We start from the raw sequence: 21388 nt of genomic DNA, 5'->3' as shown, positions 1-21388 counted from the left end.
AAGAGGTATCCACAACTGTAAGCTTTAAATTAAGATGTTGTCTCATGAAAAGATAGAGCTATAAAACAAAGGACCATCCTTTTTGCCATTGTTCATTAATAATGTCACGTGTTCATTCACTCCATAGATATTGCCAAATATATCTATTATTTGCCAAGCTAGGTACCAAGTACTGCCAATACTAAAATGAATGAAGCAGCCATGGTCTGCCTTGGGGGTCTGTGCATTAGCCACACAGACAGGCTGAAACAGAAAAATCAACCAGTTTTCACTCTCACAAAATCTATGTCATAAAACAAGCCATTAAAGGACTGAAATAAAGATTGGTGAGACAGACAGATCACTGTACCCAAACAGACAAGAAAATCTTACTGTGTAAGTAATGCTTCGACAGAAATCTAAAGAGTTAGAGGGAGCACCAGATTGTCTAAAAAGTAACAATAGTGCAGGCCCTATCTCTAAGACAAAAATAAACAAACAAACAAAGATATTTGTCTGAGAACCTAAAGAACACAAGTAGAAATGGAGCACAATGGACGAGGAGGAGCTTATGAGGCTGGAGGATCAGAGAAATAGCAGAGCTGAGCCCTGCAGTAAGGAAAGTGCAGTTAATCCAAATAAAATGAGAAGGTTTGGAAGACATTTAAACAGGTGACTCAAGCTGGTACTTTCAGCTCTTGGGAGGCTGATGTGGGAGGATTGCCTCCCACTAACTTCAAGACCAGCCTGGGCTACATTACGAGCTCAGATTCTATTATTAAAAAAAAAAAATCAAAAGCAACCACAGCAACAAAACTCACTTTGTCTACACTGTGAAGAACAGGTTAGAGAAAAATTGACAAAGATCAGGTAGGAGACTGTTGTTACCATTTACACCAGAGAACAGGGCAGCTTAGGCCAGCTAGTGACCATGGAGACAAAGAAGAGCTGATCTTAGATAGAATGCTGGGCGAGACTGTGCTCTCGGCCCAGAAAGGATTCAGACAGGAGTGATTCTAAGCTTTGTAAGCCCTTTCAGACTCCATGACTCTGTGTAGGACAGAAGAAATTCTAGAAAAGGCACAGGCATGTGAAAAAAGTCCCTCGTGAGTTCAAAACCTGTTTCCCATTGGTTCACATGCACAGGCCGGATTTTTCTAAAATTTTTAGCAATGAAAGACACTAGGTTGGACCAAATTCCTCCACTGAGTTCATTACTGATGGGCCACAGGGGGATTGAAATAAAACAGGAGCATGTGGAAGGCATCAAGCTTACAATGTGAACATGAGCAGCACTAATGGGAGCAGGCCACTGCCAGGCACCATCCCCATCATGCTACAAATTAGCCAGAGTCTCAGGAATCCCAGCTCTGCAGCTGCTGCACAGATGGATGCTGAGCACTGGGATGGGAGCAGGAAAGGAGGGTGGAGCAGAAAGAAGATCCGGATCAAACCAGGCATCTCTGCATTTAAAGAAGAGGCTACCATTCCAGTCCCCATGGAATAACCAGGACGGGTCTTTTCAGCGTGCAGATGTGGCCACAGCCTCATTCTCACCCCAGGCCCTGAACTCTGCAGTGGTTTAGCACTGCTTCCAGGAAGAACAGCAAACTCTCCAGGGAAGAGATCTCATATAAAGTTTGCATATGTCCTGGCTTGCTCTGGGTAGTGAAAGTTTATGTGTATTTTGGTAGTTCCTGATAGTTCCTGGTTTTACTCAACAAGTGTTCCAGTGTAGATATAAATTACAAAGCCCCATATGTCCCCGTGTTCTTTCTATGACTGATCCTCCATCCTCATCTCCTACCATGAAGTCCCATTGGGATTTCTTTGTTCCTCTAGGTGTCTTTCCACAAGCCTCCCACTGCAGCAGAGAGGGCCACCATGCCCTCACTTAACCACACCAATCCTTCGGGTCCTTCTGGAAGGGGCTCTTCCTTTTGCTGTCCCTTAACTTCAAGGCTGTTCCTCTCCTCTACATTGCTTACCTGGATAGGTTCTACTTTGGTTTGGTTTAGTCTTTACACTCATTTGGATGAGTCTATGATTAATGTTGAACTACTTTTCACATTTGAATGAGGGCAGTGACAATCTCTTTGACATTTAAGGTTCAGTTGCTAGGTTTTAATTAAGTAAATTAATTCATGGTAAATGAATAAATAACTAATTACTGGTTACTCCTGCCAAACAGACACACACACACAAAAGGCCTGTATTAATATTGAAAGGAAATGCTAGAGGTAGCCTCAGTGAGATCTTTACTGCATACTTATTTATAATATATATTGAAGTGAATGTAGACTTTCATACCTATAATACCAATTAATAATATCAATTAAATATACTCCTGTTATTCTTTTCTTTACTTTCCTGGGGATTATATTTTCAGCATGTTTCTAAAACATCTATTTGGTACTTTCAGAAAACTCCCAGGATATTCTATTGAATTACATCTCCTCACCAAATGCAAAATTTCAACTCTTAGATATTTTGACTTCCAGAAAAACCAACATTTGACACCAAATCTGATGAACATGTTTGGATACAAGAGAAGAATGTCCCAGTCAATAATCAGATAGAACTGTATTTATGGAGACCAGACCCTCAGTGTCTCCTACACTGCCCGTGAAGGCAGATTCAAATACCTCTGAGCCCCAGCAGGAAAACGGAAGGAAGAGGCAGGCTTCAAGGTGACCATTGTGAACTACAAAATTGTAGTTATTGTGAAAACACGCATAAAAAATCAACCTCCAGAAACACACTCATCAGAGTGGCAATCCCACCTCTAGAATGTGTGGTATTTTTTGTTGGTGGTTTTTTTTTTTTTACTCTTTTTTGCTATTTTGGGGGGTCTGCTACCCATCTCCCAAATAAATCATACACAGAGGCTTATTCTTACTTATGAATGCCCAGTCTTAGCTTATATTAGTTTCTAGCCAGCTTTTCTTTAAATTAACCCATTTACCTTTTCCCTCTGGGCTTTTCCCGTTCTCTTACTTCTGTAAATCCTACTCTTACTCTGTGGTTTGCTGTGTAGCTGGGTGGCTGGCCCCTGATGTCCTCCTTCTCTCGCTCCTAGATCGCCTTCTCCCAGATCTCTCCTTTTATATACTCTCTCCTCCCGCCAGCCCTGCCTATCCTTTCTCCTGCCTTGCTATTGGCCATTCAGTTCTTTATTAGATCATCAGGAGTTTTACTCAGGCACAGTAACACAGCTTCACAGAGTTAAACAAATGCAACATAAACAAAAGTAACACACCTTAAAATAATAATCTACAACAACTTTTAGCTCATAAAGTGCTTTCTCAAAACTGATCAGTGAAAGATTTTCCAAAATGGGAACACTTATTCTAAGGGGCTGCAGTTTTTCATGTTGACAGCAAGGCTAAAGTGGTTAAAGGGGCTGAAAAGTTGAATCTGAGCTCATACAGGGCCATGAGTTACAAAGGCTTTAGAGAAAGTGCCTCCCCAAACGAAGTTTGGTGGAAAAATAAACACCATCTCCCTGGGGCACCATCACAGCAGGCTCCATCCAAGTATTCCCATGTCCCAGAGAACACAAGTTACACTCCCTTACCCCAGGTCATTCAGGGCCTATCCCAGGATTGACAAAACCTGGTTCTAATATTTCTTTAGAATTACCACAATGAAGACACTGTGACTTCCAGGTGGGAAAGAAGGAGAAAAGGTATTTCTGAGTTTCACCTTATCATTACAAGGGCCAAACACAGAAGAATCATAGAGCCCAGAACTCGTGTAATCTGCTTTAGGGCAGTTGGAAGGTATCAGGGTGGATAGAGAACAGGTAAGCTGGGGATGCTGATAGAACTGGGATTCTAGGGCTCACCATTTTCAACTATCTGTGTCAAATTTAATTTCAATTTCAGAATGCCCATGTAATAATTTCATGTAAAAGTGGTTTAGCTCTTTATTGTAGCTATAAATTGGGTTTCTGCTTCTGAGCTGGAGCACACAGCATTCCACCACTTTAAGCATATCCTTCTTGTTCTAACATGAATCAAGAGACACAAAGACAAAAACACCCCTAAAATTCATAGAAATGCATACCTGCCTAAGTTCAAGGGTGTAAAAAGTGTAGTCTGGTTCTGGATGGAGACAGCATGATGAAAACAACAACTAAGAAGGAGAAGTCAGGTGTTAGTTGAAGATGCTGGGGCATGAACTCTTAAATGGTAGCAGTCTGCAAGTGTTAAATATATGCCAGGTTCCTTGGGCATTCAGGAAATTATTTCTTATTAGGATAGATAGCCTGTAAATAGTTGTTGGGAAGGAGGATACTTGTAAATTGCTCATGAGAATGTATGCCACTTTAGCCGTTATGGAAAACAGCATAAGGGATCCTCAAGTGTTAGAAATGCAACTACCTAATAATGCATCAGTCCAAATATTGGCTATCTATCAACGGAATCAGTGTATTAAAGAGCTATTTACAACTGCATGTTTAGGGCAACTCTATTCACAATAGCTAAGGCATAGATTCAATCAATATTGTTGCTAGAGTTTTCCTGCCTGGCCCACAGTCAGGGCAAATCTCTCTCACCCGCCAGTCCCAAGCCGTTCAAACCGGATCAAGTAAACACAGACACTTATATTGGTTTCAAACTGTATGGCCGTGGCAGGCTTCTTGCTAACTGTTCTTACAGCTTAAATTAATCCATTTCTATTAATCTATACCTTGCCACGTGGCTTGTGGCTTACCGGTACTTTACATCTTCCTTGTCCTGATGGCGGCTGGCAGTGTCTCTCCCACCCAGCTTCCTGTTCTCTCCATTCTCCTCTCTGTTAGTCCCGCCTATACTTCCTACCTGGCCACTGCCAATCAGTGATTTATTCATTGACCAATCAGCAACACATTTGACATATAGACCATCCCACATCACAATATGTTGATCAACAGATGAATACATAAATGCATAGACACATAATGGATCTTTATTTAGGCATAAGAGGAGTAGAATTCTGTCATTTGAAGTAACATGCACAGAACTGGAAGACATTATGCTTTATAGAATAAGCCAGACACAGAAAGACAAATACCCCATATCCTCACTTCTACTATGACTGAAGCTAAAAAATCAATTTCAGAAATGTAGACAATAGAAGAGTGGTTACCAGAGGCTGGAAAATAAAAGAGAAGAAAGAGATGAACAGAGAGTTGGCTAGTGGCTAGGGGATACAGTTGGAATACACAGTGGGATAACTAGTTGCCAATTAATTGAAAATTTCCAAACAGCTAGTAAGAGAATATTTCTTACAAATGAATGATAAACATCTAATGATGAATGTGCCAATAACTATGTTCTGATAATATGTATACACATGTTAATGTGTTACATTATACCCCATAAACACAAGCAATTGCTATATGTCAGTTAAAAACACAAAGAAGGGGCTGAGCATTGTGGCACATGCCTTTAATCCCAACACTCAAGAGTTGAAGACAGGGAGATCTCTCTGAGTTCAAAGCCAGCCAGTCTACATAGTGAATTCCAGAAAAACCAGGGCTACATAGTAAGCCACTGTCTTCAACAAACAACAACAACAACAACAACAACAACAACAAATATATATATATATATATATATATATATATATATATATATATATATATATATATATATATATCCAAGGTGACCAAAATGCTCTCAAATATCCAGTTTCAGGGTCACTGATTGAATGAGCATTTTTTTCTGGTCTGGGTTTTAATATTCTGACCCCTTGGTGCCACACTGCATCCTGATGTAAAAGCCTCATTTTAAGGAAAAACCCCTCCCCTTCCCCTCTCTCTTCCACTCTCTTTTCTCTCCATCCTCACAAGGTGTGTACCCTCGACCCCCACCCTCTCTTCCTCTCTCATCTTTCTTGCTTTCTTCTTTCTCTTTCTTTCTTTCTTTCTTTTTTCTTTCTTCTTTCTTTCTTTCTTTCTTTCTTTCTTTCTTTCTTTCTGTCCTTCTTTCTTTCCCTATCTTTCTCTTCATCTCTCTATTATAATAAACTATCCATGTGGATGCAGTGCCTGGGGTGTGAGTGACTTTCCACGTGCCACCGCCTGCCGCTGCATCTGCCCAGAATGTTTTCCCACACAGTGGGACACCCTGGTTTGGTCAGCTGGGGGTCCTCACATGCAATATCACAACACCAGGACCTTAGCAGCAAACAGAACCAGGAATATTTATCTAGTTTATTATTTTATTTTTACTCATTCTCTAAGAGAGGTCAACTTGCCCCCATGGAATGTGTCACAGCCAGTATGAGTACAAGTTTTTGTTAAAACTGAGACCTTTTTAAAAGTAAAATTGGCAGCATTATCAATTTTTCTGAGGGGAAAAAAAGTTAACCTTGAGCCATCCCAAGAACTCCAGGCCTTGCTCCCTTCTCTGTAAGCAAATGCTTTCTCAGTGGAGAGCTTCCAACTCACTCTGAATTTCCCAGAAAAGGAAAACAAGTCAAATGATGCTCTTTCCTCAGCCAACTGAAACCAACACGTCCTCAGGCTGGCGTCTGACAACATGCATCAGGTCCTGAAACCACAAACCACATCACCTACCATTACTTGAAAAACAAGAAGAGACCTGATATTTACCAGGACAGGCAGACGTTTGCCCCCATGACTAAGTACATTAGAGAAAGCCACTACCTCCCATCCAAGCTTCCCATGTATTTTCCAAGTGAGTACAAAGCCTACTGCAACTATGCTGATGGGAAGCATCTGTGGATAACTGGGTTTAATCTCCTATGACAGACTTTCTCTTTTCATATTTTTACTATTTATTATTTTTAATTATATGGTGTGGTTAGGTCTATGTCTGGGTATGTACAAATGAGTGTTGAGGCCTGAGGAGGCCAGAGGTATCAGATCTCTATGGAGCTGGAATTATAGACTGTTGTGAAACTCAACATAGGTGCTGGGAATTGAACTCTGGTCTTCAAGACCAGTCCATGGTGAGACATCTCTTCAGACCCCTATGTCAGATTTTCTAAAGTGTTGTTTGAGTGAAGATCAATTTCTTTTCACCTTTCATGATTGTCTATAGGAACTTTACAAATTCTGCCCTCTAAAAATTGCTCTGAGCACTTTGCAGTCTAAAGCTGATCTGTAGATGATGCAGAGTCTATTTCAAGGGGTTATAACAATTAAGGAGAAGCTGACTTTATGGCTAGTGGGATTGTATAAGAATACCACCAAGCCCTAGCCACTGAAAATGGGTCAGGAGCATCCCCAAAGCAAGTAGCAACAGGATACAGAATTGACCTGGCAAGTGTGCATCTTCATCCTTTCTCTCACCTAGAGAGGTGTACTTCACAGGAAGCAAATGTCACTGACACAGGGGACAAAGGGAGGAAGAGAGAAGAATCTCAGCAGTAGTCAAAGTACACAGAAGACCAAACAAGGTCTAGATTGTTCCAGGAAAAGATACCAGTACTTTAGCAATTATTTTTAATTTTATAATTAATTTAATTTTACATATCAGCCACGGATTCCACTGTCCTCTCTCCTCCCGCCCCCCCTGCCCTCCCCCAATCCACTCCCCATTCCCATCTCCTCCAGGGCAAGGACTCCCCTGGGGATTCAGCTCAGCCTGGTAGATTCAGTCGAGGCAGGTCCAGTGCCCTCCTCCCTTCACCCAGGCTGAGCAATTTTTAAGATGACTCAGAATCCAGGCACAGCATCATGAAAAATGGTAGATATCCACCATGGCTCAAGTTTAGTTTCTGCACACATAAGTCAGTGGCTCAGGAAAAGTTAAATTAGTGAGAAGGGACCAAAGGGAACTAACACAACTGTGGAGAAACAAGCATCCGGTCTGTGACACCACTTAACAAATCAACACCCTACCCCAACCCCAACTAGAGCTCAAATGTTTATCATCATCGCTCTAGTTCTGTGGGTTGACTGAGATTTTCTGGGTTGTTCTCAGTTGTAATCATGACTGTAGGAGCAGCCATGTGTCCGTCTGATGGACCAATGATCTAGTCACTTCAAATACTGAAAGTTGACCATGAATGTCAGCAGAATCTCAACTGTCACTGTTATTCCAATTGCTTACATGTAACTTCTTCAGTCAGAATGGCAAAAAAAAAAAAAAAACAACCAACAAGTATTCAAAAGGTCCAAGTGGGGGTAGGTAACCTCTGTATTTTCTATACTAGGTTAGCGTCTTATTGAGATTCAGCTTCTATTGCTAATGAAACTATTCTCAGAAAAAACAGGCTTGATGGAATATGCCTGTAATTTCATCTCTCACAAGTGGAATCAGCAGAGTCAGAAGTTCAAGTTTATCCTCCACACACACACAAGTTTATGATCAGCCTGGGTTACATGACACTTTGTCTAAAAAAAAATCAATTGTCTTTCATTTTAAAAGATATAGTTCTTTTTTTATTTTATAATTTAATTTAATTTTACATATTAGCCACGGATTCCCCTGTCCTCCAAAAGGTATAGTTCTTAAATTGTACTATGTACCTTCATGAGGAAGCACACAATACCTGTCTATCCTTTTAGAATCTTAACAGCTATTTACAATAAAGTATCTAGATAAATCATATATTAATACTTCAAATTTACATTCTTCCAAGGTCACTTTGTCAACAGTCAAAGGTGCCTTTAGAAGGAATAAACGGGGTCAGTCAACAGAGACTCCAAACCCAAGGGGATGGCAATAAAGACCATGTTGTAAAGGTAGGAATACTTATTTGGTGCCTCACCTTATTTTGGAAATGTTAATCCACTGTAAAATTAAGTAAATTTAAGAGGAAAAGGAATACATACTCTTTTACTGATACTGTTCAATTAGTTCAGAAAGAGTTCCATTATTAAGAAAAGGAGAGTGAGGTGAGGTGGTGGTGGTGCATGCTTTTAATTCCAGTACTCTGGAGGCAGAGGCAGGTGGATCTCTGTAAGTTCGAAGCCAGCCTGGTCTACAAAGCAAATGCCAAGACAGCTAGGACTGTCTCGAAAAACTAAAAAGAAAAAGACAAAAGACAAAAGAAAAAGAAAAAGGAAAGGAAGAAAGAAAAGAAAAAGATAGTGACAACACATTAGCCCTTTAAGATGAACAGAAAATTCATTTATAACAAAACCAGACTATGAAAGTAAAAATTTTCTTTGCTCAAATGCCTGTTTTCTTTCTTCTCTTCTTTTTTTATATCTTTTCTTTCTTTCTCCTTGAATATGGAAATAATTTGAGTTTTTATGACAATAACAACAACAACAATAATAATAGGCAGCAAACCAAATGTAACAAAATTTTAAGTACTGTGATAAAAGTAGTGTTTATGCAAAAATTTTCCAACCTGCAGACTATGTACCTCAGTGCAGTAGCAATGGTCAGCCCTTTACAAGGATGTTGGGCTATGTTTCACAATCACTCAGGCCCTGTTTCAAAGCTACTAAGAGTGGCTTTTTAGATAGAGAATAGAGAGGGTCAAGGTATGAAGCACCTCTCCTGGATTCCCATTTCTTCAGGGTTACATATTTAAGCAGAGAGAAGTTTGAGTGGGGAGAACCAGCACCATGGGCTTTGCTAGACTGCAGAATCTGTCAATAGTTCAGGAGGGAAGCTGGGGTCCTGGGCTTCTGACACACTCCAAGCTGATATATAACCTATATTTTCAGACTGTGGACCACATCCAGGAGGGAAGCTCTAGACTCCACTGGAGCTTCTGTCTCTGCCTTTAAAAGTAAGTCAGTCCTTTGTACTTTTTCCCTCTGTGCAATAGTATTCTCCCAACTGCACTGTGAACACATAAAGTGATATTGTCACTGCCTCCATAAATCCTACTAAGTTGACAATGTTTTCCAGTAACTTTATAAGGAGTGAATCACTCCTTGACCACACAAGGTATTTACGGCAATTCCCTGCAAGTACTGCTACACATAGAGATATGGAGAGAGAGAGAAAGAGGGAGAGGGAGAGGGAGGGGGAGAGAGGGAGCGGGGAGAGACTGTCTATGCAATGAGCAACATTTGGAGGCCCACCAAGAAGTGATACTCTTGACTGTCTAGGAGGAGTCAGGCTTTTACCACAGGACCGAAGTCTGGGTGGCCCTTTGGGTTTCTAGTCTGCATAAGCAGCAAAAGAAAAAAGTAACTTTATAATAATTAGCTTGCACAACATCCTTTCAAGGGAGGCATTATTAGACCCATGTAATAGGTGGAGAAATTAGAGACATGGGGAAATTATTTTGCTCATGTAAGGCCACCCAAAGTGTCAGGGATGAAAATAGGGTTAAGAACAAAAGAGAAATGTGGGGATGTTTGCCCTTGGCACAAACCAGGAGACACTTTTTATGTTGAATGTTCATGTGCTTAATATGCAAGGCCTGTATTAAACTCAAAAGAGTAGAAAAGTATAAAAGAACTCTAGGTAAAGCTGCTGGCTGTCTAGTCTAATTTGTTATATAGTTTGAACATTCACTTAACACAAGCACTTTTCACATTTGTTATCCCTTGAATGCTTGTTAGTAGTATGTCTAGACATGGCAGCATCTTTATGCCTCTCATCTGTGACAAACTAGGGCAGTGGTGAGACCTCTAAAGAATCCAGTAAGACAGACAGTGGGAGAGAAGCTTAGCAGAAGCCAACATTTGATGAGTATTACATGTGCTAGTCATTATTTTCTACACAGACAGTGCAATACATGGTCTCAGTCATGACACAGATTTACCCATGGCCAGAGCCTCAGGCTACACTTTCCTGTCCTCTGTGGTACTGAATGGTACTGACCTCAAGAGCAAGCTGTGTAAGAGATTCCCTGTCTGAATCCCAAAGATACGTCTCATTCCTCTGTTTGGTGCTGTACAGGCATGTCCTTCTAACTTTCCCATAATAAAATGTTCATAATCATGTAAATGACATGCTAACTTTCTCAGAGTATTTTTAAACGATCATAATTCTCCTTGCACTCAGCAAGAAGGCAGAATCTTAATGTATCCATTTTATGGATGGAGAAGTTAAGACTCTCTGAAGCAATTCCTTCAAAGTCATACTGATTAGTAATAATAGTTATTATTATTATTACTACTAACATTTTAAAAATCTAATATGGGGCCAAACACATGAAATTTCTGACATTTTAATATTTTTAACTTACCAAGAAAAAGTATTTTTAGGCAGGCATGACAGTACAAACCTGTAATACTAGCACTGAGGAGGCTGTCTCAAAAAAAAAATGAACAAAAGCACTTTTATATTGTACAAACTAAATATTAAATGCATTATGTCATTTAATCCTCAATAAATTGACATTTTTTTTCAAGAAGGAGAATAAAGGCTCAAAACTAATGATACTTGCCAAAGTCAGACTGGGGTGCTGAAAGTTAAACCCAGGTTTATATGACTCTAAAATTTATACCAGTAGAGACTCTACCATGCATGGCTTCTTTAGCAAGCTACCAGAAAGTGGCCCTGTTCTCTGGCTTTCCCATGCAACATTCTCAGTACAAAATTCATTCATGCTATGCTCCTTCTCCATGATAGCTGGGTGAGGGAGAGAAATTGTTCCCATAGGAAAGATGAGAAAATGAAGGACCCACACAGTAGTTTATTTTCTTATTGTTACAACAAAGTATCCCCCAAATAAGATGATAACAGAAAGGCTTTATTTCAGCTCACAGCTTAAAAAGGGATGCAGTTTATTATGGCAGAGAAGTCACATCAACAGGAGCATGGTTGCTGCTCACACTGGCCTGTAGTCAGGAAGGAGCCAGTAAACATCAAGTGGGGTTGAGCTATAAACCCCCAAAGCCCACCCCCAGTGACACAGTTCCTCGAGTGAGGCTCCAACTGCTAAACATCACAACTGTCCAAGCCAGCAGCACCAACTAGGTACCGAGTGTTTCAAACATGAGCCTATAAGGGACAGACCATATTCAAACCAAAGCACCCAGAAAGGTCACTACTTAGTGAAAGCCACACATCTATTAAGCCTTGAAGTTGGTATTTAAGACTGAGTTATTAAAGTTCACTTTGTGCCCTTGACAATTACATCAGTGGGTTCCAGACCTCATGGGGCTCTCTTAGGACTTCCAAAGGCAGGGTGACTTCCCAGCACAAATCAGTCGTGCCTTCTTGAAGAGGAACGATAGCTTTTGGGAATTTCCAACAGTCCACAGCTGACTCCACATGCAGAGAAGCTTGGGACCACAGTACTCCTCATTGTCCCTCTTCCCATCTCAGTCCACTGTCTCTTCCACCACGTTACATCCACAGGCTTGTAACCCCTAGCCCTCGGGTCTCTTCTGTAGCGATTGTAGTTGTGTTCTATAGAAAGTAAAAGTTTGTTTCCTAGACACACATTCTGCAGAGAGCTCAGAGCCGCAGCCCAAATAAGCCACTTCCACGGAACAATCGATAACAAAAGCTTCTAGTTGAAAACAACCTCAGGATGAGAGGGAAAGCATGTCATCAGCCTGGATAAGTTTGCTCGCAAACGGGTGCACTAACCTAGAGCTGAGTTTATCGGGAGAGCCAGGAACAGGGTTCTGGTCAGTCTTCCACCTTACCCATTGCTCACATTCATATGGGGTCAAGGCCGTGCCACTAAATGTAAACTAGGAGGTTAGCATTGCCGGCATGTCCATTCACCAGCAGTTCAGAAACTTCATCCTTAAAATGTCACTTATTTTTTAAAATGTGCTTTTTTTTTTTTATTCCTATAAACCAAACCCAACAAAAAATAACAGAAACCAAATGCCAGGGGAAGGAAGCCAAGGCAAACACATGTGAGCCCTGAAATAACAGGAGATACTGTGGTCGCATCTGACCTTCTGAACTCTGCTCTGAATTGGAGAAAAATCAGCTCTTTCGCTGCTGCCTAGGAGTGTGTGTGCCGTAACAGCTTAGTGGTAATGTGGAAGACTGTCAACTGAGAGCAACGACACTTTAAAACTTAGGGACCCAGTCAAAGCACGAGGAATAATACCATTTTGAGCAATGGTATTTTTTTTTAATAATTGCCCTTCACCTCTGTGACCAGTAGACACTCAGAATCAGTTGATCTGTATGTTTCAGACGATGAATACCTAAGACCTTCATAGCTTTACAATCTGATTACACCAATATATGAGTGCAGTCTAGCACAGAACTTAGCAGCCTGCAAGACTTATACATGGGAAAGTCCAGGTGGAAGAGGAAAATGACGACCCAGGGTTCAAGGAGAGAGCAGAGAAAGCTCGAGGTTTTCATGATAATCAAATTAGTCCCCAGCACTAAGGCCACATTAGACCTGCTGAGTACGTTCCTATGAGACTCTGGTAACTGCAGTTTTGAGAAATCAAAACAATTCACCGGAGTTTCCCTCATGTTAACAGCACCAAGAAAAGATCACAAGCTACAAAGATCATGCAAATAAAGACCTGTTCTCGTGGAAGACACGTTCACATGAAGTTAACTGTGAAGTTAATATTCCATCCGTTCAAGTCCTAGCCCCCATACTCCACCAAATACAACTCCAGTTCCAGCGGTCGAATGCCTTCTTCTGGCCTCTACAGGTACCTGCACTCATATGCACAATCCCACACACATATATACATAATTAAAAGTAATAAAATAAGTCTTTCAAAAAATGAAATACTTAGTCGTGTGTTGTCATAAAATAATATCCTCTTCCTTCAGTTGATGCATACCCAGAAAATAGTCTTTTTCTCTGAAAGAGAAAAAAAACAATGCAAATAGTTTTATTATATTTATCATTTAGTATAAGCATAAAGGGTATCATATACCTTTTACATATAATAATGTATATGTAGCCATGCTTCCTATGTGTGCAGGAATGGTAAAGCCAACCCCTTTTTCATGTATCTTATTTTATCTTCACAGTGATTGTTATCCTTGTACAGGGGGTTCATTTTTCTTTTTTTTTTTTGGTTTTTCGAGACAGGGTTTCTCTGTGTAGCTTTGCGCCTTTCCTGGAACTCACTTGGTAGCCCAGGCTGGCCTCGAACTCACAAAGATCCGCCTGGCTCTGTCTCCCGAGCGCTGGGATTAAAGGCGTGCGCCACCACCGCCCGGCTCATTTTTCTTTTTTAAGGTTTATTTTTTTATTTTAAATTAAGTATATGTGAGGATAGTATGCATGGGTTTGGGTACTCACCGAAGCTAGAAGAAGGCATTGGATCTTCTGGAGACGGAGTTGCAGGAGGTGTGAACCATCAAACAAGGGTGCTGGGAACCAAACTCAGGTCCTCGTAAGAGCAATACGTATTCTCAACTACTGAGTCATCTCTCCAGCCCTGATTTTACTTTTCTTAATGAGTATGTTTATTCATCTTTCATCAATTCTTCTCTTGCTTAATAATATTAAAAAAATACTTCTGAGAATAAGAAAAAATCCTTTGATGGTTTTTCATTAAGATTTGGATATTAATTCTCATTTAAGTTTTAAAATGTATCTAGGTTAACATGTGATACAGTAATTTTTTCTTCAAATGAATAACCTGTTTCTAGCATCCCTTATTCCCAATGGGACCATACTTTTCACAACGGAAATGCCATATTTGTCAATGCACCTTTACTTATTTAGGTCGGTTACTTTCTTTATTTGTTTTATTCTGAACACAACATCTATATTCCTTATTACTATAGTTCTATAATAAACTTATATTTGATGTGATAAATCTTGACGTTTAGGAACTGAAAAGATGTCTCAGTGGGTAAAATGCTTGCTGCATAAGAATGCAAATCTGATTTTAGAGCTCTGGCATCCACAAAAGCAGAGTACAGCAGCACATGTCTTAACCTGAGTCTCAGGGGATGAGAAAAATGAATCACAGGTGTTCTCTAGCCATACAGTCTATGGTTAACTGTAGGCTCAGGGAGAGACCCTGGATCAAAACATAAGATGAAGAGCCAGTGAGATGACTCTAAAGATAAAAGCCACCCACTTGAATCTGGTCCCTGGAAGGAATGAATGGGCCCAGAAATGTCTTCTGACCGCCATATACACACCACAAAATACATGAACACACTCATCTCCCTCTCTCTCTCTCTCTCTCTCTCTCTCTCTCTCTCTCTCTCTCTCTCTCTCTCTCTCTCTCTCTCTCTCTCACACACACACACACACACACACACACACACACACACACGCAATCAATTCGTTGATTAATTATGTGGCAAACAATAAAGGAAGAAACCTTTATTGAAGTGTACCTCTGGCCTCCGCATGTGCACACACAGACAGGCAAGTGTATCTGAAGGCCTCTAGCAGGCCTGAGCACGGCAAACATGGCACTGGCAGACCTGCCCTTCCACACTTCCCTCTCCCTTGTAAACTGCAGATTACATCCCTAAAGCTATCCACTAAGGTCTATTCCCTGATTTGGACACTTTTTTTTCTTTTATGCCAAACTAATTCCTAAGGCTGATTACCAAGGTCCAGCTATCAAAGTATTGAAGTCCAGCAATCAAAAGCCTACTTTCGGCTAACCTAATTAACATGCCCAATCAAAGCAAACCAACTCATCCTAACATGGGGTTTCCCTTTTCCCTTTATAAACTAAACTGCCATTTGCCTATGGACTACATGTCTCCTCTCTATCTAGAGGCAGCCCTTTGTCCCTCTCGGGCAGGTATCCCATCCCCTTCTCTTACTCCTTTTCCTTTCTCCCTAGTCCTCTGATCTAATATCTAGTTGGTCATGTGTCCTCTTTTCTTGGCACAGAGATATTGTGTAAAAACAATTTCCAGAGGCAAGCTCTTTGGTAAGCCTCAGGACCCAATGAGATGACCCTTCTTTCAAAAGGTCTTCATCAATGCCTGCAGGCTGGCTAACACCCCTCCACAGGGTTATCATATGCACTATGAACTGCAAATACTGAACTCAAGAGTCTGCCCTCATTGATGAGATTTTTGGGGTAGAAATGGTTTCATTTTTCACACTATCTCAAGCATAGTACACAGATCTTGGCTCATAGGGACATATGGTAAGCACTTGCATGAGTGAACTGAATGCTTGCATGAATGAATGATAATTACCTTGGTGGTGATTAGGGCTAGGTTAAATAGAAACCCAAGAACAAAAATATTTCCTTACTGATCTTTTGGTTTTTTTGTTTGCTTTCTTTCTTTTTATTTTGTTATTATTTATTGTTATTATTAATAACAATAATAAATATTGGGGTTTTTTTAGTTTTTTGAGACAGGGTTTCTCTGTGTAGCTTTGGCTGTACTGGAACTCACTCTGTAGACCTGGCTGTCCTGGAACTCACAGAGATCTGCCTGCCTCTGCCTCCCAAGTGCTGGGATTAAAGGCATGTGCCACCACCACCCGGCTTTCTTTTTATTTATAAGCTCTTCAATTGGGCCTGATAGATTTGGTTCTGTTGTTGTTGTTGTTGTTGTTGCTTGGCAATATCTCACTCTGTAGGCTGGCACAGCTTAGAATTCACTATGTGGCCCAGGTTGGCCTGGGACTCATGGTAATCTCCGGCTTCAGTCTCTGAGGAAAGACATTACAAGCATGAGCTGTCATGACAAGCTTGACTAATCTTGAAAAATACTAATTTTTCTCTTTGTGATCTAAAAACGCCTAACAGTCTCTGTAGGGGGTTGTATTTGGGGGAGGGGGCTAAAGTGAATGTCAATTTCAAAATTGAAGAAGAATCACAGGATGGGTATGAATGCATTCTCTGCTCAACATTGTCTTAGCCTGAGGGGATCTGTTGCCTCATGGATCCAGTCTAACTATTTTTCTTCCTCCAGTCTTGAGGACCATTTCATTTCCTTTTGCCCCAGGCCCAAGCACTGGTCTCCTTTGCTGGGACAGCATATCAACCAGATGTTTCTTCCTCTGTGGGTGGCCATTCTGAAAAACTAAAATTTTTCAAATTGATGTGTTTATCATGATTTCAGCTTTCTGGTGTCTTTTTATTCTTCTTTTTTTCCAAAAGTGAACATTTTTCTTTCATTCATGGGGATGTTCTTATTTTTAAAAAAAAAATATGAGAAATCTAGGCATAGTACAGATCCACCTGCCAATGGCTAATACTGTAGAGAAACTTCATTTTTCATTCAGTAAAATGACAGACCAGCTTGCGTCCTCAGAAACAATACAGGGTTGTCTTAATTCCTGGCTCCCATTAAACCATGCCATGCTTCATGCATCAAAATGTTGCTGGATCTGTTCCCCTCCAGAAAGAAAGAAACTGCACAGTATTCAGGAACACAGTTCTTTTTAATTAGCCCAGATGGGATTTGTTAGTACCCCTCCTCCAGTTCCATAATAAATCCTTATAATTAAATAACAGATACTTGTTATTCTTCTGCCTGCAGAAGCCAGGGGAAGCTGTTCTCAGCACAGAAAAGTAGAAGAGAGGAGAGCAAAGAGGAAAAGTTGAGCAGGGCACTTGGGCTTTCTTAGTTAGATAAGTCGAGATGGACTTGTCTGGACTTACGTTCAGACACACCATAGCTTGTCTGAGGAGACTATCTGATCTTGGCTTCTTTCCTGTTGATTGGTTAGAAAAAGAAGGCTGCAGAGGCTTCAGTTAGGATCTGTTAACCCCTAGACATATTACCTAGAGTGTGGTAAAAAGATGCAGTAACTAATTACAAGTAATAAGAGCCGTTGTTATTACTGTTTATAGAGAATAGTACTAGTCTACGTAATGAGAGAGAGGTGGGTGTGATATGAAGTTGTACTATGGGACCCACAGATCAAAAGGGTTTCCAGTCCATGACCTCACGATGACACCCACTCCTCCAAACTATAAACCATTACCTAATGGCCATCTGGAGATAAGTGCTTGGCAGAATGTAAAAATATTAATGCTGAGGCTGGCAGATAAGCTCCATGGATCTTGTACCTTATGAAGAATTCATTAAAGAAAGCAAACCCTATTAGCAGCCAAGGTCACACTGGGTAAATTCAGCTGCCAAGAGGATCAGACAGAAGAAACAGATAAGTATTGATGATGGAAAAGGACCAGGAAAAGCAATATGTGGTTCAAGGCAGATTGTCACTACAGAGGAGGATTGCAAGGTCAAGGGTTGCCTGGGTTACAGAATTTCAATACCAGCCTAGGTGACTTAGGGAAATGCTGTTTCAAAAACTAAACACTTAAAACAAAAATAAATCAACAAATACAAATAAAAAAGTCTGAAATATAGCTCAGTGGAACGCTCCCATAGCACACACAAGTCCCCTAGATTCAATCCTTTAATTAGTGCTATGAAGAAAGGGAGAAGGGACAAGGAGTATGCAGGCATAGCCTTGGTAGTAGGGACTGACTTCGTCTGGTTTAAGCAATGCCTGGTCATGCAATTTGCAACTGGCCCCAGATTTATTCCTCATATCCAGAGTTTAATGGTACTCTCCTGAATGAGGATTACTAAAAACACAGAGAACCCCACACTTTGGGCTTATGCATCATTTCCCTAATTTAATTTAAGACACTTTAAGTGTCTGAAATCTGTTCAAGAATGTAGAATTGCCTGTAGAGAATAAGATGGTCCTAGTGAGCAAAACCCTGACAACCCTGACTATATAAACACAAGTTGCTCAGTCTGGTAGAGTTCCTTGTCTGCATATGACTTCAAGGCTGACCACTTGGGAAGACAAGACTATTTCTCCCATTCTCAGCATTGCTTAGTTGCCTGTAAGTTCTTTGTCTATGAGTGAGGCCCTGAGATTCCCCCCCTTTCCATGTTAGTATATCTATTGGTGTTGCATTTGTTCAAGTCTTATTTGGGCAGAACACACAAAAACTTGTTCAAAAACTCAAATACAAAATTCCTCCCAGGTGCGTTTCAAGGAGAGACAGCTTGTAGAGATGCAGGGAGGAAAGAGGAAACGGGGCGTGATGAGTTGAAAGTTAATTTCTAATCTCCAAGCCTGTAAAAACAGAAGTCATGACCTCCAAAACTGCACTGTTTAACTAATAAAACAGAAACTGTGTAAATAATTAGCAAGTCTAAAGTTACATAAGAGCCAAGTTGGTGGTCTAAAAGTAGTGCAGCAATTCTAAAATGCAAGATAGACTATTCAAGAAAAACATGAAATTCCTCTGTACCTGGAAAAAAGGCTCATCTTTCCCCATAAGCAATAATGGGGCTGGGTTCTAAGTGATAAGGGTAAAGACAAAAATACTTGATTTAGAGTCAAAACAGGGGCAGGTCAGTGACAGGATGAAAAACAAGGAGGGAGGGAGGGACAGAGGGAGAGGGGGAGAAGGGAAGGAAGAAAACATTGACACACAGAATCTCATCCCATCCCCACCAGGTTCCTGCTTGCATGCTGTCCCTGAGCATGCTCACCAACAATAAAAACCTCAAAAAAAAAAAAAAAAGGTCTGCTTAATTCTGTTTGCTGTATACATGTGCTTTACAGGTCTGCTTTCACCGTTTCCATTTCTAATAAATTAAAATTCAAGGATGTGGCTACTCAATCATTAATTCAGAAATTTGAACTGTGACCTCATGATATTCCATGGGCCCTAGAATCATGGCATATTTATTCTCAATTTTTAAGTCTCAGGTGATCACATTAGAAAAGGTATTCCTTACCCTACTAAAATTATGCATTTTCCTGAAACAAGAAATAAAAATTAAACCACTTGAAGCCTACCAGGCCTGATCCAAAGACCAACTACCGTGGCATTTGGGAGAGCCTCAGCAATGCAGGATCTCAGCTCCATCTCTAATCCCACTCCCACACCTAATCACAGCCTGCAGTTTAAGAAAGATCCAAGGGATTCCCATGTATATGAAAATATGTTAAGTCCCAACATTGGCAACAATATCCTACTGTTTTTCTTCAGACTTTCACTGTTTGATAACTTTACAAATATATGTGGATGAAAAAGTGAGTAAATATAAAAGCTTTATGCTCCTGCAACACATTCCCTTTCCTGATGTGGGGCTTCGGTCTGGTCATTGGTGTTCCATTCTACACAAAGAAAACTCACTAGACGTGTGTGTATGTGTGTGTGTAAAAATGGTGTAGATGTGTGCCTGTCTGAATCAAAGAGGAAAAAAATGAAACCTCAAAAGGGGGTGAGTATCACCTTCCCAGCCCCCCAAAGTCAGTGAGATTCTGAAATGACAATCTAGTGTCTTTCACTGTATTGCACCTTCTCCATCAGACTATCCTGGTACCCTGCGATATAACAGTCACCCCCTTTTAAGTTACTGAGAGTCTTCTCACTTTAGCTCTAAATGCCAGTTAAGAGCTTCATGGGGGTACCACCAGAAAAGGCAAAGCTTAATAAGTTTGACAACATACTTTCTCTTCTTGCTGCATACAGAATTCCTACAACATTGCCATGTACGGTAGAATTAACAACGAATAATTTTGCTAATGAAAGTAACTTTTTTTTCATCCATTAGCTTTCTGTAAAGTTCCATTTTCTACTTTTATGCCTCCCTTGTTTTAAAATTGATTCTCAGGGCTGATGAGATGGCTCAGGATAAAGGTGCTTGCTGCCAAGCCTGGCCACCTGAATTTGTTCCCTGGACCCTACATGCTGGAAGAAGGGAACTCCAACAAATGTTCCTCTAACCCACACATGCATTCCATAGTGCCTGGGCACATACAATAAATAAAAATGTAATAAAAATATTTAAATTGATTTTCCACAAACCAGATTCAAATTCACCATTAAAAATTGGAAGAAAGAATCCAAATGGCAATGCTTTTTCTTTTTTCTTTTTCTATCTAAAAAAAGTATCAATGTGCAACTGGAGAGATGGCTTTCTGGTTAAGAATGTGTACTGCTCTTGCAGAGGACCTGAGTTTGATTCTCAGGACTGGAAGAACACTGGGAAGCTCAGAACTGTCTATTGCCTCTGGCCTCAATGTGAACTGCTCCGCGCGAGCACACGCGCGCACACACACACACACACACACACACACACACACACACACACACACACAGGTGCACGTGCCACAGTGCACACATGGAGGTCAGAGGATGACTTTGTGGAGTCCTTTCTCTCCTTCTACCTTCATGTGGGTTCCAGGGACTGAACTCAGGTTGTCAGGCTTGTGTGGCAAGTGCCTCTGTCTGCTGAGACACCTCACTAATCCTAAAACAGATTTTGTTCGAAGAATGCCAAAGTGACGCCTAAACTGAGTACAGTAATGAAAATTAACATTTTGAAAAGAAAGAGGAATTCTGTGGGGAGGGGGGGTCCACAAAAAAAAAAAAACCTGTAGCCATATTGTTTTTACAGATTTTTGACTGAATTCTAAAAATCTAAATGCCTTTTTTATAAAATGTATCTTTCTTCTTAAAGAAATGATTCTTCGTAGAGGCCTGAAGCTGTCAAGAACAGATACCATTGGCTTATCTCTCCCCTGAATCCTAAAGCTCCCTCTAGTGACCATGAACATATGCCAACTATGGGTCTGTATATTAAACACACTCTAGAGCTTCCGGCTTTAACAA

General features: G+C 40.6%; 1 protein-coding gene across 2 annotated transcripts in view; it reads right to left on the bottom strand.

The window, feature by feature from the left end:
• Ccdc34 (coiled-coil domain containing 34) overlaps positions 1–21388 on the bottom strand; it is a 128182-nt gene that overhangs the window by 44515 nt on the left and 62279 nt on the right. The window contains exon 7 of one of the 2 annotated variants that reach the window (XM_052726128.1): positions 11584–13650. The exons of the other annotated variant lie outside the window; for it this stretch is intronic. Coding sequence (XP_052582088.1) covers positions 13616–13650 — 35 coding nt within the window. The 3' untranslated portion in view covers positions 11584–13615. Of the gene's footprint in view, positions 1–11583; positions 13651–21388 lie in introns of those variants that run through there. 2 annotated transcript variants of the gene reach the window in all.

Source organism: Peromyscus californicus, unplaced genomic scaffold (genome assembly GCF_007827085.1).
Source record: "Peromyscus californicus insignis strain IS unplaced genomic scaffold, ASM782708v3 Scaffold_7__1_contigs__length_154581171, whole genome shotgun sequence".
Lineage (NCBI taxonomy): Eukaryota > Metazoa > Chordata > Mammalia > Rodentia > Cricetidae > Peromyscus > Peromyscus californicus.
This window is presented reverse-complemented; position numbering and strand designations above follow the sequence as displayed.